We start from the raw sequence: 20,885 nt of genomic DNA on the forward strand, positions 1-20,885 counted from the left end.
GTCTAACCTAAATCTGCCCTCTTCTAGTTGAGTCTTTTAGCTCCCCTCAACTGCTGCAAGGCCTCATAAAGAGGTTTCCCTGACACCTGCTCCGGGCTATAAGCCCCCTCAGCCTTTCTTCATAGGTCCCATGGCCAAAACACAGCTGCAGCCCCTGAAACAACCAACACAGAGATGGTTCTGGGGCACCTTGGCCTGCTGAGGCCACATGGACACCCTGCAGGTGCTTCCCAGAGCATCCAAAGCTCGTGCAATGGAAGTGTCACACAGGAAGAATAGACAGTTTGAGTGTGTTTAAAGTGGGAGTGCCAGTTTGCTGAGTATGTTATGGGTGATCAAAGGAGCCGGCCACGTGGACTTTTGTCCTGGGTAGGTTAGGGGAACTTGCTTCCAATGGCGTTCAGACAGCTGATCTTCCAAGGGGGAAGAGGATGAGTGGCATCTCGTTTCTCCGTGGTGTTTGTCAGAGCTCGTCTTTAAAGAGACCTGCTGATGGTGGGCGATAACAAGAGCAAACACAGACAGCAGGATCTGATACCCAGCGAACATCGTGTGCCGTGTAGGGAGGAGTATTGGTTACGAGTTAAGAGGACTGTGATTACAATCAAGCCAATAAACAAGACGCTGTGGGAGGAATAGCTGCCCATGTCCAATGTTCAGATCCCAGTGCTGTAGCTATTGTAGCCAGCAAGGCAGCATCCTCAGCTGTGGGCCACCCGCTCTGCCTGGTAAGAGAACTCGCTCCCTCTGCTATCCTGGATGCTCCTCATGGCCTCATAAGGCAGCCTGTCCATGGATGCCATGTCTATAAGCCAAGGAAATCCCACACAAGTTGGCATAGGGCAGGTGGAATGGCAGCAACTAATGCAGCCCTCCCCTCCTTGCCTTCTGCTCAAGCAACAGGGACACCCAAAGTGAAACCAGCAGGTTTATGGCCATTGAGAGTAAGTCTGGAGAAAGCAACTAAGATGAATGATCCATCTAACCTGAGCAGCCGTATCACGGTTACAGAGTAAATGGCCACTCTGAAACATGATCGTTCTCCGAGCACGTTCTCTCACTACCAGAACTGATGGTGCCTGTGGAAGCTGAGCTGCAGGAGCGCCTGGCTGCATTGCTGTTTGCTTAAGGATCACCTGCAAACTTCCTGCAAGACTCTGTATTTCTGGGCAAACACAGAAGCCCTGGTGGGTTGGTAGCAGCACCAAATCCCCATAACTGCACAGGACAGGGCATGCAGGGGCTGGGATGAGCAGAAGGCACTCGGTGAGGCTTGTGCACTGTTTCTGCAAAGCTCTTTCTGAAGCTGCCATCCCATGCACGCCCAAGACATGCACTTTGCTTGATGTCAGCACATTACCCTCTCTGAATCAGCAGAACTAACAGGCAGCAGGGTGCCATATTTTATTCAAATTTACCGTTTGTTTGGCTGCTCGGATATCAATCAGGCCGTCTCTAAGGCCACCAGTATATGATCTGATCTTTTGAGGTGATAAGGGCCTGAGGCAACTTTAGAAACTGCCAAGAACAAAGAACAAAATGTGCGAAGACATCCACATCCAGATTAGCTGTGGGAGAAAGGACGGGGCTGGGAAGAGCTGTGGCAGCACCTAGGAAAGAACAGCCCTTGGGATGGACTTAGGGTTTGTTTTTCTGCCTTTAGGAGCTGGCTTGCAAAGAGCACTCTGGTTTCTTCCAGTTAGTTTAGCCATACTTGCCCAACAAGGATATTCCTTGGGGTTTCCTGTGTTATGGGGCTGGAAGAAAGCAAAGGGTCTCACTGAAGGTCAGATGGAGGGCAGACATTTGATGTAGGGCAGGGCATAGAGTAGAGCAAAGCTCTGGTTTGCCTATCTTGGTGACTTGTGAAATGAGGCACTGCAGCTGATGGTCACGGGCAGAAAGTGTAGGTATAATGTGAGAACCATCTCTGAAGGCAGCTGTGGTTTGTGCTGTGACATGCCATGGAGGAAGAGGCACGCTGTCAGGAGGGGCTCAAGGGCTGAGGGACTGAGAGCTGCTGTAAGATATCAGAAGTGGGCAAAATGGCATTAAACAGTTACTGCTCGTGGGTTGCCACCTCCAACAAATGGGGCTAGGCCTCCTCAGGCTGGCATGCCTGGAGCTGGAAAAGGGCAGCTGCTCAAGAGCTTGGCACGGGGCCTGCAGCACACAGCAGGTGAGAGGGGGTGAGGAACTGCATTGGCGACGGAGCTGCTGCAGCTCTGCAACACACAGCCCAGTTTCTCCTGCTGAAAGCCAGGGGTCAGATGGCACACGGTTATTTGACAGCATTTTACAGCCCCCTGGTAGTTGCGTGGGGCCTTGAGGGAAGGGGAACGACCTTCAGGAATTGCCCTCAGTCTTTCCAGGAAGGGTGTGCCAGGGTATGGTCCCCACACAACTTCCTGGTCCTGCATGGCACTGTCCTCTGATTTTCAGCCTCACATCAGCTCAGGTGGGACCTGCAGCATCCCAGAGCACGGTGTGGCAAAAATAGCTCCCAAGTCTTTCTCCTTGTTCCCCACAGATGTGGGATGAAGAGGGATTAGGCTTATAGACACACACATGGTTGGTCCTATTGAATGTGATAAGTGCATTTGAACCAATTTTCCACACAGAGCTATGTGAGCTAACCAAGTTTAACATGTTGTGAACTGGTAAAATAAGAAAATCTAGAATGGGAAATTCAGCTGTGAGGCCACCATTCCTTTCTCTAGTACCAGTATTATGGCAGTGTAATGTTATTTGTGGGGGTGCCTGCACAGCTCACCCTTGGCAGCAACAGCTGCTAAGATGGAAGTTTGCATAAACAACATGTGTAAATGGAAAACCCAGAACTGTCTGAGAGGGCGTTTACCCCAAAATGATCTTTCTGGAGGGGGAAACAACCATTATGGTAAAGAGGAAAGTGACCATCAGCTGAATTAAGCGTTAAGCAAGAAATGACAAAGGGAATTTCCAAATAAAGGCATCAGTCTGAAAGGCAGCAGAAAGATGTAGAAAAGAAGCACAAAAACATGTGTCAGAGTGGGGAGAAGCTTCAAAGAAGGACAGAGCAGAAGTGAAAACCCATCCTGGTGCTGGCAGCGGTTGCCCAGCTCAGGCGTGTCCTGTCACTGGGATGCTGTCAGCAGCCTAACCCTGTGGGCAGGGTCCCACACTTTAGGTGCACATTGGTAACCTGCTGGGGTGCCTTTCCACCGGTGGGTGCATCAGTAGGGAGCAGCATGGGCACCCCAGAAGCTGGAGCAGGCACAGCTCCATGAGGAGAAGGACCTGAATGGGGAGGATGAACCTGCACTATCAGAAATGACCCTGTTTCTGCAGAGCTGTTGTTCTGCAACAGTGACCAACTGGTGTAAGGTTTTCACCAGCCCTGGCGGGCCAAGGCTTGTGTGCTTAGAAGTGAAAAAAACATTCACTTCATGATGGAGACCAGGTGCAGGACACCAGGTGGTTTCTGGAGTGGCCTGGCTGGCAGCAAAGTGGAGACAGGAAAGGGGGATGTGTGACAGACAGCATGCTGTGTGCCTGGTGTTCGGTAACCGGGATAAATATCACGGGTGGACAGCACGGAGTCACCGTGTCTGAGCACACCCACTAGCAGCACAACCTGCCAGCTACCAACACAGTTCCAATGGGTGCAACAGCAACTTGTTAAGGCAGCAGAAGTCAAACCATATTGCCAGGATTTCTCCTTTTGGCTGAAGAGGGAATAATTAATCTCTTCACTGGAGATAATACGAAAATAATTTCCTGCAGGAAATCCACCCTGTTTTCACACAGGGAAGAAGTGTTACCCAGGAACAAGCTATGAAGCTGGCAGGAACAGCACATATCCTGCGCCAGCGGGCACCAGGAGCCCTTACTGGAGCTGCAGCCAGCTGTCTGGTAGCTGTCCACCGAGCTCCAGCCACTACACCAGCTCTTGATTCAGTGTCTGCACAGCTTGGGAGACATGTAGCCTGCAGCTCCAGAGGTCTGCTTCAGCCTCACCCCCTGCTGGTTGACGCAAAATGGTCCCTGTTTGGCTCCTCCTGAATAGAACAGCATTATGCACCATTGAAACAGGCCATCGTTAGTTTTCTGTCTTGGCAGCAACATCATAAGGCTTCAGTTTTTACTCACTCCAGATAGGGATTTCTGATGGCAGGTTGTTTTTAGGCACCAGCCTGCTTGGCTGCCCCTGTAAGACCTGTGGCTGTCCCCGGGTCTGGCCATTCTGGGACTGCCAGCACTAAAGCAAGTCAGGGAATGAGAACTAAACGAACTCCAGAACTATTCCGAGGACTGCTCTAATACAGCATTAAAAGTAAAACAAAAATCTGAATGGAAAACATTTCTATCTTTAGCCATCAGGAGCAAGACTTATCTAAGCAGCCCCACACAGGAACTGGCAATGGGAATGGATAAGTTAGGGTTCAACTTGTTCCTAAACAACTTGTTTTAATTGTTCAGACAGGGCCACAGTGGGATGAGATGCTACGTGATTTGCAGTGCTTGTCAGAGGCCTTTCTCCTCCTTCTCACAGGAGGTCTGTTCCCTAAAACAACCTTACAAATGTGTTTAATAACTTTAAAGATTACCCCGGTGTTGTTCACACTATACGTTCTTACCATATGAAGGTAGCTCAGTCTACCAACTGGGAAGCCTGCTGTCCTCTGTTGACTTCTTGTTGGCCTTTGCTTTGGTTTGGGTTGTTTGGTATGACTGCAGCGTATTGCGATAGCCAACACTGCACCCTGACCTGAAACACAGTAAAATAATGCATGTTAAAAATGACCACGTTTTGACTGGAGAACCTGTCTTCAGTCTTTCTTTGACATCCAGTTACTGTGACAGAACACACTTTGCTTCTGCAATGGGAACTATCTGTCTTCATTCGCCTGACTTAAGTTCAGTGCTGTGGTAACCACACTTGAATCTGAAATCTTTTCTTTTAACTAGTCCTACACAGACCACAGCATGTCTCACAGCCTCATTTCTGGTTGAGAAGGGCTCCACATGAGAGTCATCAGTACACAGGCCAGTGGAGGCAAACACCTGCCTAAAAGGCTTTTAAAAAGTGCTGAAGTCTTTCTCATTATAATCAGTGCGAATTAAGGGCCAGGCAGAATATGTAGAGCATTGGAAACGCCAGATGGACCTCACTTTGTATTTTTAGATGCTTGCATACCTTGCAAGACCTGCTTTTGACTTCTGTGGTTCAGCCTTTCTGCTCAGGTAGCTCAGCTACCTTTGACATGGGCATTTGTGCCTGGCCCACAATGAAGCTTATCTGTTCTACAAAGGCAGAGTAGGAGCTGGCACTTGTGTCTACAGATCCCTCTGCTCTTTTTCAGGTACATCTTGTTGAATATGAAACCACAAGTTCCAGGCAGAGGGAAGTGAACACCATAAACAAGCCACTCCATCATGTCTGGTCTAACGGTAGGTAGAGGACAGCACGTGTGCTGCTGCTGTTACTGACATGAGGCAATATCTTTGTTTTGCTGTTATTTAAACACTGTTTGTCAGTTGAATAATATATACCCATATAATTGTGAAAAGACAAAGGACCCCAGGACTCAGAGTTCTGAACTGCGCTATTTTCTTGCTGGAAACGCTCCCAAAATACCAACATGCAAATGTAGTCTTCTGCATCTTAAACTATTCCCCCGGCAACCAGGATTGGGAATTTAATGCAAATTCCCTTTCCTTCCCATCTGTATTTCCTTTTGAAAATGTAGTTTCTACTGGTAATCAAAGATCAGCTGTTATCAGCGTATGTTCAAAGTGCTTCACAAATGAACACTCATTGCCAAAACAGCCTCGTCTAAGCAGTTTTATCACAAGCCGGTCTCGTCAATTTTAAGGACATAAGACTGGACACACCTGGAAGGCATCAAAGTCCATTTAAGCCAGCGTGCCTTCTCAGCTGTGGCCAGTAGCAAATAGCTCAGAGAAGCTCCTAAGAGCAGGGCAGATTGCAGAGTGACCAACCAACCTCCCAGGTGCCAACAGCTTAGGGTTTCCCAAACCAGGGAGTACACTGACAGCTAAGGAAAACTGGTATAGCCCCAAACCTCATCTGTTTCTCACTTTGGAGCAGCAGTTTGTACCTGGTGTGCTGTACCTCACCCTCCAGCTCTGCGTTGTGGCTGCAGCCTCTCCACATTCATTTGTGTAAACTTGAGAGGCCAACAGCTGTGTAGAGGTGAGGGCAGGTCTCACAGCTACGCATGAGCAGCTACAGCCTCTGCTGGGCTTTGCACTGTTAGCTATCATCACAGCTCGTGCAGGAGTGTTTAAAGCTGACCGTGGTATCACTATGTAACCAACTATGTAGCCATCATCAGCCTCAGGGTGCCCAGATATCAGCCTTCCTACAGATTGAGCAATAAGAGGTATACTGCAGGAATGTGCTAGTGTATCTGATGAGCAAGGTGCCTACCTGCACCTTCATCTTACTTTCACAGTGCTGTTTGAGCAGTCACCTAAACGTCAGCAACCCCAAAGAGCACACTAGCCTGTAGCACAAGAGTATGCAGAGAGCTCTGATCTTTGAGTTTCTTCTTTGGACTCTTAGCACACACAAATTACTCTGCCTTTGGTTTTTCAACTGAGGTGGTCAGCGTGTTACCTGTGGTGGCTCAATGGCTCTCCATCCTTTCTGGCCACACGGAATGACATGCTGTTAGGCACATCCTTACTTTCCAAGTGCTAATTAACTGAATAATGGGCTGGTTAGCAAGGCCTCTCATCTATACTGTACTCAAAACACCATCTGGAAAAAGGCTGGTGAGGTTTGCAAGATGGATGCTCTGTTATATCTGATACCTTTGTAAGAGAACCTGTCCCAGCTTAACTAATGAGGCGGTGTTTAACAGCAAAGATGTGTATTTGTTCTCCGGGGCAATATTTGTAAGGTGGCAAACATTTTCTTGACTGGGATGGTGATCACTGTGCTTCATTCTGTGACAAACAGCAGAATGAGTTTCCTGTTTAAAATGGAAAGCAAACAGTTTACTCAAAGGGCTTTACATGTCATCAGTCTCTTAGAAAATGCATGCTAGCAGGCCGTGACTCTGAAAGCAGCGGAGCTGTTCAATGTACCTTTTGCCTCCACCTAAGCCCACTGGATGCATATGGATGAGGACGGCTGTCTTTATGCCAACAGCCCTGCTTGAGGCCAGGGATCCTCTGACCCGCCTCTGAATTGAAACTGTGAAGCTCTGGACAGATTTTGCTGTTTTGTTTCTCCCACATTTATCCCAGGGATCAGATTTCCAGGAATCTGCTGCAGACGAGTTCCTGTAACAAAACGCCACAGGAGAAGGCACCCGCATTAGCTGCTCACAACAGGCCTGCAAATCCTCCTCTCCCCTCTCCGCTTTAAAGTGTGCTGATGCTGCTGTGGCCCCTGTTAGTACAAACAGGTACCTGGAAGGAATCTGGGGGCAGAAGAGCAAACAGCTCCATGCAGGTGCCAGCCCCATCCCTGTAGATAGCAGGCAGCTGCCCACAGCCTGCCTCTGCCAGACCTGTGATTGAGAATGAGGTGCATCTTGCCTCCCAAATAGCAAAATGCTTTCCAGATGTTAATGAACTGAGCCCGGCAGTACTGCTTTTCTAAGGCAGAAAGGTCCTCGTTTCATCAGTGGGAGAGGCTATCAGTTTGACTGCATGGAGATGGTCTGGAAGCCTAATCTGAATGAACTTTTGGCATGCTAACAAAACTTGTAAATATAATTAAATCACATTAAAGCCCCATGTGGGCATTTTTACTTAGAGGTGTGTTTATTCTCTACAGTATACTCCACCTCCAAAGCAAATTGAAGCAAATTAATTTAGTCCGCCATTTAACCCTTACTGAAGGTGTCTGCTTTAATGCAGTTAACTCACCTATTTGAAATTCACACTTTTAGTTCACTGAGATGACATCTTCCTGAGCTCAACTTTGTAAAGAGGGAGCAATAGGGCCTTATTTAGGATCATTCCAGCATGCCAGGATGGCCCACGGGTTTTCTGTGGACCTAGACCTACTGTACTCTTTACCTGTCCCACCAGATCATGCTTTGCCAAACAGCAGAGGCAAGGCAGGAAGCACAAACTATCAGGAGTCTTGTTTGGCTGCAAGTAACACTGCATAGAAAATTCATGAAAATGCCACGGTTCTTCAGGACTGCAGAGTCTGGGGATCATTTGTTCTGCCCTTCCAGCGTAACACAGACAGTATAATTTCATTCTATTACTCCTTCAGTCAGCCCAATAGCTTATCTTTGACTGAAGCATGAAGTCAGATATCTGCTGCAGTCAAATGGTTCCAGGCATTTTGTTGGATGCGTGTTTGCCATTGAAACCAATTTTGCTCTTAGTAAACTACTTTGTTTGTTTGTTTGTTTAAATTTATAAGATTTTCCCCTCTACCAGACATGCTTCTCTCTGCAAATCTACAGCCACTGCTTTCTCGGGAACACAGCTCTGATCTGTAGCAGCTTAAATAAAAGAGGGCAGAAAGCCATTGCTTTCCTGCAGCCCAAAATTATTACACCTGCATCAATGCAGATTTTTCCAAGTCTCAACACCTTTCTCATGACTTCGCTGCTATATATAAGTTCTTGAGGATGTACAGTGGCTGTTTATCTACCTCCCCATGTCAGCAGTGCAGCTGGAACAGGAACACTGGCGTCTTCAGGCATTACAAGGTAGATGCAGGCAGAAGCATTCTACAGGAGTTCAAGGCAGCTCTGAGAGCCATAAATTTCATCTCTTCACCTATCCCAAAAGTGGGGTGAGGTGTTTCCTGAGGCAGAAACTGAGAGATGGGGAAAAGTGACTCTACGTTGGTGACACTGGATGGATGTTTTCTAGGGAACTGGGGGCAGTGCTTATAAGTCAAATAATAGTTACTGCATGTTTGGCACCCTGATCCATAGACCTGTATGACCAGAGCCCACAGGGACAACGGCAAAGCTGGATGTAGTGGCAGGTCTGAGATCTGCAGGCACAATCTGCTATAGCAATGATAACAGATATCCACCCTCTGTATTACCAGGATCTCTTGAGCCCAGCCCTTTCCTCAGGCTTTCAGTCCTGTATGTGGGAGAGCTATGGAGCTCTAAGAAGCCCTGAAGAAACAACATTAGAATCATTCAGTCATACAGTCAACCTGTCAGGGATTTAAGCCCTAACCTTTATTACAGTACCCTTACATAAAGCTGAATAAAACATGGGATACTCAGCTGTCTTTGACAAATGCATTATGTTTGCCTGATTTTCTCATTTGCCGTAGAAGAGAGATGGAATTATTCTTTCTGATCAAATGAGTTTTAGCTTTTCTCATTAGCTTTTCATAATCTTTAGCGTGCAGACTGGAAGGAAGGGGCTTTCAGCAATTCTGGCTGAAAGCAAAATGACTAAAGGTTAAAACTGAGAGTAGGAGGCAATGGGAATGCACCAGTGTTGCAGAGAAATTTCCAGCCTGATCTTGACTGCATGAGGAGTTTTAAAACAGCAACAAATAATTAAAAAAAGATTAATGACAGAGCCAGAGAAATCCTCAGTGAAGTAACAGAGTGGGCTGTTCAGGTCTGAGACTGTGACTCACATGGTCAGTCTCATGTAAATGGCCCAATGAAGCGCTTATCTGGACTGGAACGATCACTTTTAGCCTCAGTTGGGTCACTTTAGATCACTCCAGTGGGTTTACTTTATGGCAACATCAACACTGCAAACCCTTATATGTTCTAAGAAAGAGGGATTTATTATATAGCATGGAGCATCTCACATACATGAATCTGTCATCTGACTGAAAGGATCACCCAGCCTCCTCCAAACTCTTATATCTTCCACTGCAGAGTGCCCTATGTGATGGAATTGAAAGAAGCAGAGGTGAACAACCTCCGAGCCTGCAGCTGCAATATCTCACTGATTAAAAAACATAAGTTGGAGGCAGGTCAGAAGCCTCTTGCACACCCTCCTGATACCTAGACTTTGCAATAGATGCATACCATTCTGAGGAGGTGCACCAAGGTCATCAGAGTAGGTTGAGTATCTGCCAGAACCACACAGACTGAGTCATCACCCAGCTGGACTGTGTAGCTGGGCATCTCTGCAATGCTTGAAGTTCTTGTTCAGCCTAGATGATTCTGTGATCTGCTTCAGATGAGGCTTGCCAGTACCACACACAGCCACAGCTCAGAGCAGCAACAGAACGCATCCTCCAAAAGGAAGTCAGTTATCAGGACAAAAAATGCTTTGTTGGTGACATAACTCTTGTCAACATCAGGGCTCTCAGAAGCTTTGTTTTTTTCCACACTCCTACCCAGCTCAGCTTCGACCAGCAAAACAGTGAAATGTAGGGCAAATGCTCCAAGACAGCCAATCCTTTTTACTTACATAAGAGCAATCAACGATGTAAGATTGATCACAGGTAGCAGATGCTGCAACATTCAATAGCCCACAGGAGAAGGAAGCAGAACGCACTTCATCTTGAAGTGCTTTCAGGGAAGTTTGCCTATGTGCCGTGCAGAGTGTGGGCAGGGCTTTGGGAACCCGAAGGTCACCTTGGCACATGTCCTCACAGCACCGCTGCCCTGCCCTGCAGCTATGGGACACCAGCCCAGAGGACACTGCTGGTAACATGTGCAAGGTGCGTGAGGAGCTGGAGGGCAGTAGGGCAAGGAGCAGGACTGAAGGAAGAAGATGCTGTGTGTGGTGCATACCTATGGCAGACGACCTGTAATTCTTTGCACAATGCTAGGAAGTGGGGGTGGTTTTTAAAGATATTTTCTGTAGTGGAGCTAAGAATGGAAGGTTTCACAATGAAGCTGTTGTTCAATTATATGTGATTCAATGTGTTTGCAGATCTGACAGAGACAGGGAAGTAATGAAACAAAGATCCTAAGACTTATCAGTAATTCTTGCCATTTCTTAATGCTAGTTCTAATCTATGCCTTTGACCCCTTGGTAATTCTACTTCATTTTGTGCTGCTACAACATTCAGTAAATGACTGAAAACTTTATGCCAGTCGCTACCTTATCATGTTTTCTTTATGACAGCCCAAGACAAAGGCCAATACATCATAAAATAAAAGTCCAACTCCACAGTTAGACTCCTGAGTAGATGGCCTGAATTTCTAATGAGCAGAAATTTGCTCTCTCGCTGCTTTTAATAGAAACTCAGGGGTTCCTGAAAAATCAAGTCTTTTGTCAAATTGTCAGATGTGGACTTGGGAACACAGATTTTGAACACAAATCATAGGTCTCCAGTGAATGTTGTGTCATAAGTACAGCTATTGCAGGGCAGAGAATTCCTTAGAACAGGAAGGGACCTCATAAGGATGTTTGTGCTTCTTCTTTCAAATGACTTGAGGGACAGCTCTGCATGCTGTCGAGCTGGCTGAGCCCCAGCGGCTAAATCTACTGCTGGAGAATCTGTGACCTACCAACTGCTTATGGTAGCAAGGGCACAAGTTACCTCCTGGCCTCTCTGTTGCATCACAGCCCTGCCTTCTGCCCATGGGGCTGCTGCATGGTCATGTTCGTGCACTGGTGCTTTGCATGGGCAAAGCTTTCACTTCTGCAAAGCAAAGAGAGAAGAGGTGCATTGAAAATTCCTGCTGGGGAATTTTAACTTGGACTTATACTTCTATGTCCTAAGTGAAAAACAGTCTCCTCTTGACACATCCACACAGCCACAACAGTTGCTGGCCATGCAGATGTACATCAGCCACTGGCCTAAAATGTTCCTTGGTGACTGCAGAAAGGCTGACATGCACTTCTGTCACACAATAGGACTACATGGGAGACACAGCACAAAGCAAAGGTACAAAAGGTGGCAGATTCAAAGCTAACAAGAGGAAATGCTTTATGAAACACACAGTTCATTTCTGTCGCTTGCTGCCAATAGTGGTGTGGATGCCAAAAACACATTTTGAAAAGTGATTTGACAAAGTCACAGGTAGGGCTATTAAGGGCTATTAAACAGCAAGATACTGGGAAGCTTTCAGGAACCCGCACCCTTGTGTACCAGAGGCTCACCATTTTCATGCACTTTGCTTTAAGCATCTGCTACCAACCAAGAGAAGGGAAACGAGAACAAATAAACATTTAGAGTGAGACTGTAGGACCATTTTTCACATGAAACCTTTTATGTTGGTCTTAATATACCTCAGTACTGAGAGTTGTTAACCACAGTGCTTCAGCAACTGCTTCACAAGCAGCTGAGCCAGCTCAGCAGCCCATTCAGCCTCTTAGAGAGAAAAGCTATAAATCAGTGAGGAGATAGTCATGCCTTTTTCTCCTTGGGCAGAGTTAGCCAGCTGTGGCCTGCAAGAAGGAAGAGCTTCTCAGACACTTAGTTCACCTGATTCACCTGATACAAACGTAACCTCAGGGGCTTTCCCAGCCCAGATGCAAAAGATTGCAGCAGGCAATGATCCTGGTTCCAGGTCTCCCAAGAGCTCTGCCAGCACCCAAGCACCCAACCTGTAGTGCTTCTTCTCAGCTCAGGAGACTGGCACACGACAGGGAGGAGATGCTAAAATAAGGGGAAAAAAATAATAATTGCACTGTTGCCTAAAAGGATATTGCCAACTTCTATAGATTTGCACATCATTCCCCACAAAAGTTAACAGTGCACACCTCATTTTGGAAGTCTTCCTTCATTGGTGTGAGAGTCCTCCCCATGCTGCAAAGCAAAAGGTGCCTGGGGATCCTGCTGCAGTATTGGTTATTACACGTAAGGGCAAACTCTGTTTTAGCAAGGAATTTGTCCCCTGAGTTGTAACACGGACTGGACTTGCATACACAGGTGAGGAAAAAGACATGCAGCAACACGGTTAACAGAGAATTGCACTGTAACGTGACTCCTTGGCATAGAGATCTGCCTGCGTAAATGCCATTTCAGGCATGACAGATGGAGGGAAAGGCTTTAATGCTGCAGCATTGTGCTACTGCTCCCCAAACAAATCAGATCCCAGACCACTGAGCTGCTGTAGTGCTTTGCCACTATGCCCACTTGCTACATGCTGCAGTGGTCTTGTCTGTGGGCAGGAAATCCCAGAAGTAATTCCCTGAGGAGTACCAATGGGAAACTCAATTTTAATTACTTGTTCTGCCTCAAGATTTTCTCACCATTACTTAGGAAACCAAAAAGGCGACATCTTAGTGACCTTAAGGGCCACCTGCGTGAGGAGATGCAGGCTTTGTCAGGCTTTACCTCAGAAGGGCAGCAGAAGAGATGGCTGATCTGGGGAGCCTCTGGCCTACTCCCATCTGGAAGCCTGTTTGCATTGCTGTCACAAGCATCTAACCTTGGCATAGCTGTACAGCCCAGCACCAACCTGTCCCAGCCTCACTCCTTTGCTGGAAAGAAACAGTTTCTCAAGACTTCCCCAAACAACCATACAACTGTGTTACAGAACAGCTTGTTCTACCTCAAGCCACGCAGTTATTTCATCTTGTGGTGGGCCTTGGGGGAAGACACTTTTATCACCAGCTGCAGCAGGGCTGAGCAGTTTCCTACTGTTGATGATTAAGGAAGTAACAGTTGCCAGACAGAGATTTACCTGAAAACCTCTGCTGAAGCTCTTCCCCTTTGATTGCCCTTCAGTGTCGTGCCTTGCCAGGCCTTGTTAAGGCTTCTCCATTGTTCTTCATGCTGTCAGTCAGTCACGACTTTGCAAAGGCGAATATGCAACTGAGATCCTTAATTAATGCCACGTAACATTCAGATGAATTCACTGGGGAAGGGACATGTGAAAGGAATCAAGCCAGAAACCCAGCAGAGTGGGGGGAGGGGGGTGGACCCCTTCCAAGGATTTTATCTGTAGAAAGATCTAATTAAGCTAGAATAATATGCAAGCTCGTTTAGAAAGAAAATGAACATCAAGACAAGCTGAAGCTAACAACCAGCTGTCTCCTCTTTGAGAGTTAAACGCATTAGCTCCAGAGGCAGAAAAGAAAGAGAAAAATAGGCTTAGGATTTGTGTATCTTAAAACAAGTGAAACCTACACCCACTGGTATAACACTCCAAATCTTCCACTTCATTTGCATCGTGGGGGCAGGTCTAATTCACTAGAAGGGAGTGTGCCTTGATTGGCCATGGCTAAGCTAACATAGGCTTTGCTGCCTGCTGTTGACAAGCTCAGTCATCCCTTCCAAGTGCCTGTGGTGCTTTCTCTCCATCCCAGTGCAGCCCAGCCCAGGTTTCCAGGCCTGCCATTGCTGCCCAGGGATGGCTGAGAGCCCACACTGAAGGCAGGGTGACCAGCAGGTAGGTGGTCTTGGATTTGGGACTGAGGAAAGGTGATGCCATGTTGGTCAGAGACCCCACAGGGAATACGAATAGTGTGAACTCTCAGATTAAAAATAAATAAATACATACATACATAAAACAGGCTTTAGACAGTATTAATTTCAAATGTGTCTATGACAGTTAGCCACCTAGATGATCTTCCCATCGAGCTGGACATCATGTTCCTGTTGGGTGTGTCTGCATTGGAGGGGATTTTTCAGCATATATATATTGCTAGAGCCGTGACAAAAATATTTCAGTAATAGAGATGCCATTCATACCAGTGAAGGAGCTATTTTCTTAGCTACCTAAATAGACTAAGCTGTGCATTTTTATTTTTATTTTTTGCAAGCACTGATGAAATGATATTAGGGCCAGCACTGATATGAGTTGGACATGTATTCTCCCAACTGGTATTTCTCAGACCAGACAGCAAAAATTTTCAAGGCAGAGTTATCTGCATGCACATAATCAGTATCACCATTACACTTTACCAGATCACTAGGGGAAAAACAAACCTAGGGAAAAACATTCACTCCAATAAGTTAAGTCACACAGCACTGACAGAGATCCAACAGCAGTTAACTCAATTTCTCCCATACTTTATTTAGCTGCTCCATTCAGTGGTCTCTCTGCAGATGTTAATGCACTGAAGATGCCAACGGTTCCTTTATGGTCAGGAAGCTTCTACCACTGTCTGAGCTTTACCAGAAAATAAATGTATTCCCCTGAACTAAAACCATCAAGAAATCACAATCAAATCTGCAGCAGAGAACCTAAGCTGCCCTCAAAACACAGTGCAAAGTGCTTGGGTTCCCTGGCAATGGCTTGTCAGGGATGCATACATTTATTCCCAAGGAGAAACAGGTTTGGTGGTCAAGATGAAGAAGCAGATCAAACAGTTTTTTCTCTCCACTACAGCTGTCTATTAAACAGAAACGTAAAGCATTACATTATTATAGTCAAACTTGCTCAACTGTTTGTTCTCTCCATTCCTCAGCTGAAAGGTTGAAGTTAAAAGTGTTTTGGTATTCCATGGTTCAAGATTGTTTCTGCATAAGCGTAGAGCAAATCAGAGGACCTGATCTTTTAGCAAGCCTACCCACTTTTGAAGGCAAGCATATATTGGTACAATATGATTGAGAAGATCGAAATGCCCTTGAATGCTCCATTTGAACCATTTCAGATCTGGCTCAGATTCAACAGCCTGAACAACCTTCTAGCCCATTTCAACAGGAAATCAGGGAGTAAGAATTCCCAAGTGTCCATGTTCAGACCTTCTCTAATGAATGGCACAATCTATCACAGTTTCCTCTCATAGGGGGCAATGGGAATGCCCACACAGATGGAAATATAGAGATGGTGGAGGTCGTTGTTACACTGAGAAAAGGTAAGCGCAGACACTAAATCAAAGCACTTTTTGAATAGGAGGTGTAGCATTACAAGCGCTGGAATATTCTTAAGTAGGAAATCATTTAAAGGACAAGCTGGATAACAATGTATCACTGTATAGTTAACACCCGCTTGCATAAAGCCTGTGTTATTTTTAAAAAGGGCAAATAGACTGTGAAGAAAATAAACAGCTACATATCGAGATCTGGACTCACTGCTGACTCACCCATACAACTGCCTCCCCACGGTTTGTATTGGGGAGAAATTATTGGAAATTTCTTGAGGTTTTTTTTTTCTACTGCTGTTTCTCAAGCATTTCTAATGGGTCGCGTATTAGCTGCGGTGTAGGGTCTCCAGCCTTCTATTTAAGTACTATTTTGTTCTGGTGAGCAGTGCAAACGCGGCCTGAGAACAGACAGCAACCTCCTCCAGTCAAATTCACAAATGTAATTTGGCTTTTGTCTCCTGCTGCAGTCTGCTGCTGACAAAATGCATTATTATATATGTGGTTATTAAGGTAATCATAAAATACGACACGTTATTTGATGTCGCTACTAAAACAACAAAGAGCTCTGATTGGCAAACACCGTCTTTGACAGCAAAATACGCCTTTCTCATCAGTCGCATACCAGGATACGTTATCCTGGGTTTTACCCATATACTCAGGAATGTTTGACATGACTATAAATAATTCAGTCCTGACACATAGTTTTGCAAAGGCTCAGTCTCAGTTATAATGCAAGATAAAGCAAAGCACCTCCTTTTCAAGGAGGGAGTATGAGAACCACGCTCTGACCATTTTCTTTACCTGAGTGACTTTACAGTGAAGATGGCATTTCTGAGGCCACATCTTTGTGGGAAAACGCACCCAGCTGAGCAGTTGGAACAGGCAGAACCGGTGGAAAATCCCCAGTACAACACACAGCCCCTGATGGGAGAGCCAATGCTGAACTGTTAACACATTCCTGGCCTGAAGAGATTTCCTTTCCGCGAGTCCTGGCTCGCTGAGGGCAGGTTGATCTCAGATGACAGGCTTACAGGCCACCTCTCTCACTGGAACGCACTGCAGAGAGTAGGGTTAAAAAATAAAATCACTGGTGATAGAGAGGGAAGATCACTTGTCCCAAGGATACAAATCCAAAGAAAAGAGATCCAGAGGTTCTTTGCACTTGTCCACAGCATTGGGACCTCGAGGGAAAAGGAATTCAAAAATGAAAAGGGAATAACCCATTTTGGCTTTGCCGTTCCAGTGTGACAGAAGTGAAGACCAAGTCTCAGCTCAAGGCTTGGGATCTGATACTTCTGCTTTGCTCCAATGATGTTTCTTTGGCTTAAGAGTGAAGTCCAGAGCAGGAATCTCCTGCTGAAGACTTGACTGGTAGAAGAAAGGGGCTAGCTGTCCTTGCCTGATGTTCTTTGCTTTGTTGGATACCAGCCCTTGGAGGAGGAGGAGCAGGAAAAAAAAAAAGCTGCTGAAGCCAGGAACACACACCTCCAGCTTCCTGAACATCTGGACACTGGCAAACTATACCAGCAAACTGCCACAACACAACATGCCCAGCCAGCATGTTGCCCTGGGCTGCCTGTTGGACATTCAGGCAAATCCCTGTCAGCTAGACAGAAACGTTCCAATGGGGATGTGTGGCTTCTGCTGGAGTCTATGGCCATTTACAATTACTTTACCTATCCTTCTGAAGTTCAAGGAGAAAATGCAGCCAAACAGGACTCTTCCCTTGGCTTTTTCCACTTCCCTCAGGGCAACAACTCAGGACTTCAAAAGAGAGTGCTGGTGAGAGTCATTTTTCTACAAGGACACTGCTCCCTTACAAACCAGCCGGCAGCGCCTGATTGTGCCTGGTTGTGAACATGGGGCTAAAGGTGATGTACAGCATCTCTGTCCTTTTGCCTAGCCTCATGGAGACCCCTAACTCCCCACTGCTGAACCCAGCACCACTGAATGTTCTCTGCTGGCTTCCCACCACCCATATTGCAGACCCTTTATCAGCAGGATCCTGCTCCCTGGCCTGTGTGGCCCTGGGCAAGGAGCACAAGGCAGTGCAGGATGCCAGTACCCAGTGGCTGTCATGCCCTGAGGAGCACCTGCTGCACTCTGGGCAGCTTGCTGTGCTGACCAAACCAGTTACACCAGCACTGTTGTCCTCCCAGCCCCCATACCAAGTTCTCTGGGACGTGTTGAGGCCTCCAGGCAGGAGGGGATGGGGTGGGGATGGGGCAAATGGCTGGAGACAAGGTCAAGAGAGAGGAGAGGAGATGTGAAGCTTGACTGACCAGGCATTTCATTTCAGAGCAAGCTTTTTTTGAGGACTGATACAGTAGGTGATTGGGAAGGAAATGGCCTTCAGAGAGAAGCAGTGTTTCACCAAAGGTGAGAAGGAACAGGCACAAATAGGCCAGGTGAGATGAGAGGCTCAAGGCCTTCCTGTATGTCCCAGCCTTTCCTCCAGTCCTGCCTGTGATTCTGTGTGCCCCAGACTGGCTCCTCAAGCTGGAAGACTTCTGTCTTAGACACAGAAGAGGACTTTTCCCAAAATGCCAGTATGCTTTGCTCATCCTTGCAACATGTGGGGCAACGCTGCTGTGGCAACGTGCCAGGCTCGGTGTGCAGCTCACCTAGTATCGGCCATTGTGCAAGTGCCTTCTGGTGTGCCCAGGAAAGCCTAGGCTGCTTGCAAAGCAGACCGTGTAAGCGCTGCAGATGAAATGTGAAATAAGTTGTTGCAACACCTCTGGGGTTACAACCTAAATCTGTGGACATGCTTTGTGAAAAATAGGCAGTGAAGAAGGGCGAGAAATCAAGCTGCATGTGAGTGTCTGGGTGGCTTCTGTGTGCTGTAACAGCCTCTTCACCTCCTTGTGCTGCTCCTGTTGACCTTGACTCCCAGTGAGAAGGCCGCCAGAGTAAATCAAACACAGACTAGCAGTGCTTAGCTGTCAAATTCCAGTCAGTGGTTGCTGGCAGGCTGAGTGAAACAAGTTTTAGGCTTCAGTGGTTCACATCTTGGTTGCAATGGACCCGAATTAGCTGCTCAGCTGTGGGGCTAAGATCTGAACATGCTGAGATTACTCTAACCTGAGAGGAAGGACAAAGATCTGGAAGGCTTTGGCCTTGCCGCAACCTGATATGTAACCATGCTCAAGCCACTTTGCTTTTAGCTCCCTCACCTTGCTTCACTGAAATGAGGGCACAGAGTACTGGTGGCTGGTACTCAGGCTTGTACAGAGTATGGTGACATTTTAAGTGACAGTAGTCCCAGAATGGTCCCCGTGAAAAACCTTTCTGTCAGGATGGTACCTGCACTCCCATGGACCTGCACTCTCATGGCAAAGGCATGACAGACGTGTTTGCTCCAGCTCTGCCTGTCCTCCACATCTGTGTGAGTGAAGCAAGGCTTGAGGCTCCAGGCTGTGAGCAAGTTTATCTCATCGATGCTAAATTTGCCCTAAAGCAGCAGCATGTGTTTTTTTCTCACCTCCTCCCTCTCGTGAAGTTCCTGTCAGGTAACAGGCCATACCCAGAGATTCTTCAAGATGTTAAACACAGGAAATCTTAGGTTAGAGAAAGCTGCTGTTGTTAGGACAACACATATCGCAAATGCTTCCATTGCTGTGCTCTCCCTGACTGGTCCCAACCACTCTCCTTCTGCTTCATGGCCTCTTTCCCACATGACAGGTTGCAAATGAGGTCAAATGCTCTGGAAATGGTTTGCAGTACTTTCCTCGTATATAATAAAAAGCTCCAAATGAAAGCATTTCACAAGTCAGTGCTGTTTCAGCAAAGATGCCTAAACTGCATTGTTGAGTTAAAGGCAGTGTGGATCAAACTGGGGCAGTTGACTGGCTTTGCACAGACAAACCAGGCCAGCAAAATCTATGAGATGGCCACTCAATGCTATAAGTACCAAGCTTTCCAACTCTCATACATCGTAATGGCAGGTTCAGTTCATAATAATCCACAGCTTATATGTGCACAGTGTGTCCATTCTGTAGCAGCTTTCAAGCTGCAAATAGTAAGGTTACACATACTGCTGTCTACCTTAGGAGGAGGCTATATGACCTATCTGATATGCAACCCAAAGGTATGGAAAAATCAAGGGAAAGAAAGCCTAGTCATAACATCTGGGACTTGGCAATGGTGCAAGGTTAACACACTGCACAGAAAAAAATAAATCAGTGCAATTAGAACTGGAACCCAAAGAGTCCAGACTACATGATTAGACATCTCATGGAAAACATGGCTGGCAGCATGGAATTTTCTAGCACTGTCATGAGCCCTTCCTGCTTCAGATATAAGATTGCCCCCTAGTGATCACCCCTACCGGGGCAATACCCTAACTTTCAAACTTGCCCCCTAACACTCTGTTTCTCTCTCTTTATCAGTAAGACTCCATTTATTTTGCAATATCTGATCAGATTGCAACCAGAGGTCGTATAACTGTACAGACCATTAAACACCATTTCATTTGGGCAGATGCAAATGGCTCCATTATACTGAAATCCCATTACTCACACAGCTCACCTTAAGCACTGGGCTATCGTCTGAGTGAGGCAGTAAAGGCAATAAAAACACAGCCTGCCCAAGACATGGTTCTTGCTGGGGAGATCTGGATGCAGGAAGTATTTCCAGATACTTCCAGATCTGTGCTGCTTAATGTACAATGGGAACATATTGCCAGCAGCTAGATTTACATGTCTGGAACTAGAATATTTCGACACGTGTTGCTGCTTTGTGGTACTCTGTCCCTAACTACCAAATGCAGAGCATGGGCTTTTAAATAACTTCTCATCCAAATGCATGTGAAAAGAATATCCCTGCTGGAAACTTCTCACTGTAGAACAGCTATGTTTGTGCTGGAAAACCCAGCCATCACCACCCAATAGAACAGAAGAATGATCTTGCAGGGATTCTTCTCAAACAAATGTACAAAAACAGCAGATATTCCAAGAGAGTAGAAGGTCACGTAGCACCTCTGACTCCTGTGTTACCTCTGTTAAGCTGGCCACTTTGCGGTATCCTTTTCTGCTGCTTGCTGTGCAGTTTCTAATTCATACAGTGTTTCTGTAACCACTATTTTGCTCAGTATCTCACAGATTTTTGAGGCCTGGTTTTCTTTTGCAGAGCTGGGGCTAAAATCTGTGCATTTCTGAGTTTTCTCATTTCAGTCACAGCCTCTGATTCAGAGTGGTGTT

General features: G+C 46.5%; 1 protein-coding gene across 1 annotated transcript in view; it reads left to right on the forward strand.

The window, feature by feature from the left end:
* NME7 (NME/NM23 family member 7) overlaps window positions 1–20,885 on the forward strand; it is a 141,095-nt gene that overhangs the window by 91,600 nt on the left and 28,610 nt on the right. Inside the window, exon 12 of the mRNA XM_085525248.1 lies at window positions 5,346–5,433. Coding sequence (XP_085381374.1) covers window positions 5,346–5,433 — 88 coding nt within the window. The remainder of the gene's footprint in view (window positions 1–5,345; window positions 5,434–20,885) is intronic.

This window comes from Coturnix japonica, chromosome 1 (genome assembly GCF_054131305.1).
Source record: "Coturnix japonica strain WE chromosome 1, WE-NBRP24, whole genome shotgun sequence".
NCBI classification, from domain to species: Eukaryota; Metazoa; Chordata; class Aves; order Galliformes; family Phasianidae; genus Coturnix; species Coturnix japonica.